The sequence below is a fragment of the Oncorhynchus masou genome, chromosome 30 (genome assembly GCF_036934945.1).
Source record: "Oncorhynchus masou masou isolate Uvic2021 chromosome 30, UVic_Omas_1.1, whole genome shotgun sequence".
NCBI lineage: Eukaryota > Metazoa > Chordata > Actinopteri > Salmoniformes > Salmonidae > Oncorhynchus > Oncorhynchus masou.
The window spans coordinates 56,260,928-56,269,944 of record NC_088241.1 but is presented as its reverse complement, the minus strand read 5'-3'; the positions used below and the strand labels follow the sequence as shown (position 1 = coordinate 56,269,944).

Here is a 9,017-nt window from a genome sequence, read left to right as displayed (position 1 = left end):
GTACAAAGAGCCGGAAGCCTGGTCAGGACCCGGCGAAGGTGAATGGGAAAGCTGCCGTTACCGTCAATACTACTCGCCAACGTGCAATCATTGGACAATAAATTAGACGAGGTACAATCACGAATATCCTACCAATGGGACATCAAAAACTATAATATCCTATGTTTCACGGAATCGTGGCTGAATGACGACATGGATATTCAGCTAGCGGGATATAAGCCACACCGACAAGATAGAACAGCACACTCCAGTAAGACGAGGGGGGTGGTCTGAGCATATTTGTAATCAACAGCTGGTGCATGAAATCTAGGGAAGTCTCTAGATTTTGCTCGCCTGAAGTAGAGTATATTGTGATAAATTACAGGCCACACTACTTGCCTAGAGAGTTTTCAGCTATACTTTTTGTGGCTGTTTATTTACCACCACAGACAGATGCTGGCACTAAGACCGCACTCAGACACCTGTATAAGGAAATAAGAAAACAGGAAACCCCTCACCCAGAGGCGGCGCTCCTAGTGGCCGGAGACTTTAATGCAGGGAAACTTTAATCAGTTCTACCAAATATCTATCACGATGTGAAATGTGCAACCAGAGGGAAAAAAATATAGATCACCTGCACTCCACACACAGAGACGCATACAAAACTCTCCCTCGCCCTCCATTTGGTAAATCCGACCACAACTCTATCCTCCTGATTCCTGCTTACAAGCAAAAATGAAAGCAGGAAGCACCAGTGACTCGGGCTATAAAAAAGTAGTCAGATGAAGCAGATGCTAATCTACAGGACTGTTTTGCTAGCACAGACTGGAACTTGTTCCGGGATTCTTCCGATGGCATTGAGGAGTACACCACATCAGTCACTGGCTTTATCAATAAGTGCATCAATGATGTCGTCCCCACAGTGACTGTACGTACATACCCCAACCAGAAGCCATGGATTACAGGCAACATTCGCACTGAGCTAAAGGGTAGAGCTGCCGCTTTCAAGGTGCGGGACTCTAACCCGGAAGTTTACAAGAAATCATGCTATGCCCTGCGACGAACCATCAAATAGCAAAGCGTTAATACAGGGCTAAGATTGAATCATACTTCACCGGCTCCTACTACGCTCATCTTATGTGGCAGGGCTTGCAAACTATTACAGTCTACAAAGGAAAGCACATCTGCGAGCTGCCCAGTGACATGAGCCTACCAGGCGAGCTAAATCACTTATATGCTCGCTTCGAGGCAAGCAACACTGAGGCATGCATGAGAGCATCAGCTGTTCTGGGACGACTGTGTGATCACGCTCTCTGTAGCCGACGTGAGTAAGACCTTTAAACAGGTCAACATACACAAGGCTGCAGGGCCAGACGTATTGCCAGGACGTGTGCTCCGGGCATGTGCTGACCAACTGGCAGGTGTCTTCACTGACATTTTCAACATGTCCCTGATTGAGTCTGTAATACCAACATGTTTCAAGCAGACCATCACAGTCCATGTGCCCAAGGACACAAAGGCAACCTGCCTAAATGACTACAGACCCGTAGCACTCACATGCGTAGCCATGAAGTGCTTTGAAAGGTTGGTAATGGCTGACATCAACAACATTATCCCAGAAACCCTAGACCCACTCCAATTTGCATACCGCCCAAACAGATCCACAGATGATGCAATCTCTATTGCACTCCACACTGCCCTTTCCTACCTGGACAAAAGGAACACTTACGTGAGAATGCTATTCATTGACTACAGCTCAGCGTTCAACACCATAGTACCCTCAAAGCTCGTCACTAAGCTAAGGATCCTGGGACTAAACACCTACCTCTGCAACTGGATCCTGGACTTCCTGACGGGCCTTCCCCAGGTGGTGAGGGTAGGTAGCAACACATCTGCCATGCTGATCCTCAACACTGGAGCTCCACAGGGGTGCGTGCTCAGTCCCCTCCTCTACTCCCTGTTCCCCCACGACTGCATTGCCAGGCACGACTCCAACACCGTCATTAAGTTTTTAGACGACAGACAACGACGAGACAGCCTATAGGGAGGAGGTCAGAGACCTGACCGTGTGGTGCCAGGATAACAACCTATCCCTCAACGGAGCCAAGACTGAGGAGATGATTGTGGGCTACAGAAAAAGGAAGACCGAGCACGCACCCATTCTCATCAACGGGGCTGTAGTGGAGCAGGTTGAGAGATTCAAGTTCCTTGGTGTCCACATCAGCAACAAACTATAATGGTCCAAACACACCAAGACAGTCGTGAAGAGGGCACGACAAAGCCTATTCCCCCTCAGGAAACTAAAAAGATTTGTCAAGGGTCCTGAGATCCTCAAAAGGTTCTACAGATGCAACATCGAGAGCATGTTGAAAAGCCTTTTTGCATTACTGCCTGGTTACATTACTGCCTGGTACGGCAATTGCTCGGCCTCTGACCGCATGGCACTACAGGTAGTGCGGGTAGAACATAGACTGTTCTCTCCACTACTGCAAGGCAAGCGGTACCGGAGTGCCAAGTCTAGGACAAAAAGGCTTTTCAACAGTTTTACCCTCAAGCCATAAGACTCCTGAACAGGTAATTAAATGGCTACCCGGACTATTTGCATTGTGTTCACCCCCCCAACCCCTCTTTTTACGCTGCTGCTATTCTCTGGTTAAGATATATGCATAGTCACTTTAACTATACATTCATGTACATACTACCTCACTTGGGCCGACCAACCAGTGCTCCCGCACATTGGCTAACCGGGCTATCTGCATTGTGTCCCGCCACCCACCACCCGCCAACCCCTCTTTTACGCTACTGAAACTCTCTGTTTATCATATATGCATAGTAACTTTAACCATATCTACATGTACATACGACCTCAATCAGCCTGACTAACCGGTGTCTGTGTGTAGCCTCGCTATTTTTGTAGCCTCGCTACTGTATATAGCCTGTCTTTTTACTGTTGCTTAATTTCTTTACTTACCTATTGTTCACCTAACACCTTTTTTGCACTATTGGTTAGAGCCTGTAAGTAAGCATTTCACTGTAAGTTCTACACCTGTTGTATTTGGCGCACGTGACAAATACATTTTGATTTGATCATGAAACACAGCTACAACAGAGCTAAAACACTGCTACAATACTGCTACAACACTGCTACAACACCGCAACAACACCACTACAACACCACCGCTAGAACACCACCGCTAGAACACAGCTACAACACCGCTACAACACCGCTATAACACCGCTACAACACCACTACAACATCGCTACAACACCATCTAACAACACTACAACACCACCACAACACTGTCTAACACCGCTACAACAGAGATACAGCACCGCTACAATACCACAACAACACCACTACAACAGCGCCACAACAGCACTACAACACCGCTACAACACCACTACAACACCACTACAACAGCACCACAACACCGCTACAACACTGCTACAACACCGTCTAACACCACTACAACACCGTCTAATACCGCTACAACACCGTCTAACACCAGTACAACACTGCTACAACACTAGTACAACACTGCTACACCATCGCTATAACACCGTCTAACAATGTCTAACACTGCTACAACAACGCTACAACACTGCTACACCACCTCTACAACACTTCTACACCACCTCTACAACACTGCTACAACACCGCTACAACACTGCTACAACAACACTACAACACTTCTACACCACCTCTACAACACTGCTACAACACTGCTATAACACTGCTACAACACCACTATAACACGTCTAACACCGCTACAACACCGTCTCACACCGCTACAACACCACTATAACACCGTCTAACACCGCTACAACACCGTCTAACACCGCTACAACACTACTATAACACTGTCTAACACCACTATAACACCGTCTAACACCGCTACAACACTGTCTAACACCGCTACAACATTGTCTAACACCGCTACAACACCGCTACAACACGTCTAACACCGCTACAACACCGCTACAACACGTCTAACACCATTACAACACCGCTACAACACCACTATAACACTGTCTAACACTGCTACAACACTGCTACAACACCGCTACAACACGTCTAACACCGTTACAACACCGCTACAACACCACTATAACACTGTCTAACACTGCTACAACACTGCTACAACACCGCTACAACACCGTCTAACACCGCTACAACATTGTCTAACACCGCTACAACACCGCTACAACACGTCTAACACCGTTACAACACCGCTACAACACCACTATAACACTGTCTAACACTGCTACAACACTGCTACAACACCGCTACAACACTGTCTAACACCGCTACAACACCACTATAACACTTTCTAACACCACTACAACACCACTATAACACCATCTAACACTGCTACAACATCACTATAACACTTTCTAACACCGCTACAACACCACTATAACACTTTCTAACACCGCTACAACACCACTATAACACCGTCTAACACCGCTACAACACCACTACAACACCACTATAACACCGTCTAACACTGCTACAACACCACTATAACACTTTCTAACACCGCTACAACACCGCTACAACACCGCTACAACACCACTATAACACTTTCTAACACAGCTACAACACCACTATAACACCACTACAACACTGCTACAACACCACTACAACACCACTATAACACCATCTAACACCGCTACAACACCATCTAACACCGCTACAACACCGCTACAATTCCGCTACAACACCACTATAACACCGTCTAACACCGCTACAACACTGCTACAACACCACTACAACACTGCTACAACACCACTATAACACTGTCTAACACCACTACAACACCGCTACAACACCACTATAACACCCTCTAACACCACTACAACACCACTATAACACTTTCTAACACCGCTACAATACCGCTACAACACTGCTATAACACCGCTACAACACCACTACAACACCGCTACAACACCACTACAACACCGCTACAACACCACTATAACACCGTCTAACACCGCTACAACACCGCTACAATACCGCTACAACACCACTACAACACCGCTACAACACCACTACAACACCGCTACAACACCACTACAACACCGCTACAACACTGCTGTAACACCGCTACAACACCACTATAACACCGCTACAACACTGTATTCAGCTCATCATGGTCAAATTTGCAATTATGTTCGGGAACTTGAAATCCTCACTTTTCTACAGTTATCCTGTCAGACCGTCACCTTAGTCAGAAGATGGATGCTGTTATCAAATGTAATAACGTTAAGCTATTCCGGGAAAGAACCCACTTTTCATGTTATTTCATTGCATTAGTCCCTGGGGTTCTTTGTAAACCACAGATGGGAAATATTGTTTTCTCTGCTTTTCATACCACAGTTGACTAAATGACGTGACAGAGAAAGACATGGCAAAATGTGGGGTCTAAGGACTAGACATCGAAAGTTTAGGGACAATAGCACAAAATTAACATTTTAAACTACAATTTAAAACCATATATGTGTATGTAGAAGCAGAATGGCAGAGAAAGAGAGAGCTAGAGAGAGAGATGAAAACAGTGAGTCTGTGATCTCTATGGAGCCGATTGGGATTCTAATGGTGGTCAGTGTGAAACTTGGATCAAGCACTCCATCTTAAGAGCGTCACTTGAGGCCCGGGCACTAGTCTGGGTGAGGTGGCGGCCTGGCGGGGCTGGCGTGCCTGGCGGGGGGAGAAGACAGGAGTAACACAGCTAGTGACGTACATGTGTGCAGCAGTAATGAATCATTGAGAAACGCTGCTGCTGCTAGTGGTGGTGGTGAACGCCCCTCACTCTGTCACACACTGAGATGTTTGCAGGTTCACCTCCAGAATACAACGCAGGACATCTGGAGTGGTTAGGAGAATGTTAACAAACAGTAATGCCATTGCTTAGTTGAGATTGGTTGAGCTCTAGTAAGTTGAGCTCTAGTGAACTCCTAAAGCATTCTGAACATTCTGTTTAAGACATTTTAAGGGATTACCATATTGCCATGAAATGTTGGGCAGGTGCATTTGGGCCCATCTGTGCATCTTGAAGTTAATTAGTACAATTATGTTAATTTAGAATTTACTCTGAGGTCATCTGTTATAAATATTAATCAAGGCTCAGCACTATTTTATTTCCAATTTATAATTCAGGGCACAAAGTCTGGCATTTGATTGTCTGACTGAGATTCATTATGAGAAGTGCCCCACCAAAATTACAATTCTGTCCATTTTCTGAACACCTCTTGTGCATAACATTATTATACAGGCTCTTTCTTGTAGGACAGACCAGCCACTAAGATAAAGATCAACTACCCACTGGGAAAAAACGGGTTAAATCAACGTTGTTTCCACGTCATTTCTACAACGACAAATAAAATCCATGATGACGTTGAATCAACGCGAAAAATGAATTGGATTTGCAAAAAGTCCTCAACATAAGGGTATTTCGTTTTTTTTTCTTCTTTTAACCTAAATTCAATGACATTGTGAAATGTTTTGTTAATTTCACGTTTGACAACTGATCCAAATGTAAATTAAAACTAGATGCTGAACTGTGTGTGCCTAGTGGGTATGGTCAAACAATTATATCCACATCCAAGCCTGTCTGTGTTGAAAGCACACACACACACACACACACACACACACACACACACACACACACACACACACACACACACACACACACACACACACACACACACACACACACACACACACACACACACACACAAACATTATGACTCATCTCATTCAAACTATCCCAGACTTTCACAGATGCATTCCTTCAAGTTACACACATGCGCAGACGCAATCTCTGAGCTCAGAGCGGAACAATTGTCGCGGGTCTTGGCTATATAAATCCAAGTTGCCGTTCTTTCTGTGAACACCTTATACCAATTTCTTGAACAACACTACTGGAAGAGGAAGGCAGCTCTCGACAAATACCTAAAATCTTCCAGGACACACAACGGCTCAACTGAAGGTATGAGACCTTTTCTGTTGGCAACAAGTCCATTCATATATCATACTTAATTTTAAACTTTTATTTACATTTGTCTGTCGGCAGGTGACATTACATGTTCCTTTTTCCTCAACATAAAGAGCTGTTCATAGTTTTTCATATTAACTTGATGGATACTGAAATATCATAAATAATATAGTCTCTCTCTCTGCTAGCTCTCCTTGTGATTTTGTGGACATTCCATCAACCCCTGGATTTATGGACCACTAAATGGATTACTTTGAATTTACATATTCTATGTTATGTATATCTAGCTGTAAATTCCTAGTTCGATAATGCTAGACGACCAGAGTTTAAAATTCTAGACAGTGTATTGAAAACTTTTACATAAAAGTCATGCACATTTATTTTATATTATCCAGCAACTCGCCTCTCCATTTTACGCACAAATTACGCACCAACGTATTGTACAGAAATAATCAGAATTGAGAGGAGACGTGAAGTTAATTGGCTCCTTTCTTTTTTAGATTCCTGTTGATCCCCTGACATGAAGCTCAATTTACTTGTCACCACCGTGGTTCTGCTGGTTGCCTTCTTACCGCGCTATGAATGTAGGGCTGTCGAGAGCCCTGACGATGTCCAGCGCTCCACCGCTCCACAGCCCGACGCGCAGCAACAGTCTCTTCCCCTCCTGACGCGACTCGGAGAGGAATACTACATCCGACTGGGCAACGGGAACCGCAACTCCGCCGCGTCCGCACCGAAAGTCATGCACCCCAAGGGCTCCCCAGCGGTCTACAACAGAGCCTTGCAGCTCCAGCTGACGCAGCGCCTTCTACAAGGCAAAGTTGGGGACATCAATAGGTTCATCAGCGGCTTCGCGAACCAGCTCGACGACTCGATGGAGAGGGGGAGGAGGTCCGACGACCCGCCGATATCTCTAGATCTCACGTTCCACATGCTTCGACAGATGATGGAGATGTCCAGAGCGGAACAGTTACAGCAACAAGCCCATAGCAACAGAAAAATGATGGAGATCTTCGGGAAATGAAAACTGCATCAATCCATCCGCCAAAGATTTGTTTTTACGTTTAGCTCAAAACACAATTATCTATACCATAGTGCTGCTTTTCCATCTTTGTTTATAATGATTTATTTTATAGCCTTAACTTCCAACGATGGAGATTAAATGGGCTTGTACATGATTTGTGTAATTCTCAGATTGTAGCCGGTATCATGCAAGATAAACTATGTCCTGTTAATTTATATTAGGCTACTGTTGTTAAAGTGCTCAATCCAAACTGTAGCATATACAAGTTTCTTTCTTTAAGATATGAACATATTTTTTGGTAGACCTTATAGGCTTAGGAAGTTTTATTGTATGTTATGTTATTTAAGTTTGTTAATAAACTTATGAGCAACCAGTCAACTTTTTTTGTGCAAGAGAATGTCTTATATTTATATTTTTCAATAAAATCTGAAAAGTTATGTTTGCACTTTCCTGTGGATATTTTAAAATTCAACAGTTTATTGCCCATAATAGTTATAACCTTGAAAACATTTGAATCTAAATTTGGTTTTGTTTAAATACTGCACACAAACCTTTCACTGATCTGAAGTGTCTGGCAAAATCAAACTGAACAGGATTGTTCGTGTAAACTACAGTAGTCCGTAGAACAGAAGAAAGTGTGAGGACAGGGCGTGAGCTTTCTTAGATTCCTGTATATGTCTAATTGTATGAGCATCGAACAGCAGCACCTGTCCTTTTCAAACCAACGGTAATAGTTGATATACCATTTGCAATGTGTTGAGAAATAAGTCCAAAAAGAAATATTCAAAAAGGAAGATTATTCTTAATAATACAGATCTAACAAAACATGTTAACAGTTTTTCCAGTTCTTTGAACTGATTTGGGATCAGCTCTCTGCCTGGTGTTTGTGCTCTGATCCTGGACACGGGCTGTGGGGTCAAAATACACAAAGCAATTAATGTGTGTCTGTGAGTCAAGGTCCATTGTCTGCCCTACATAGTAACAGGGGGCTTATTACAGCACAGAGCCTAAGTTGG

The 9,017-nt window shown here is 44.1% G+C and overlaps 1 protein-coding gene across 1 annotated transcript; it reads left to right on the top strand.

Moving 5' to 3' along the window:
* The first annotated feature begins 6,885 nt into the window (after positions 1-6,885).
* Positions 6,886-8,438, top strand: LOC135523201 (corticoliberin-1-like). Its single transcript, XM_064949921.1, has 2 exons — positions 6,886-6,971; positions 7,478-8,438. The coding sequence occupies exon 2, from the start codon at positions 7,498-7,500 to the stop codon at positions 7,999-8,001; it is 504 nt and encodes a 167-aa protein (XP_064805993.1). The 5' UTR covers positions 6,886-6,971; positions 7,478-7,497; the 3' UTR covers positions 8,002-8,438.
* Positions 8,439-9,017: the final 579 nt, after the last annotated feature.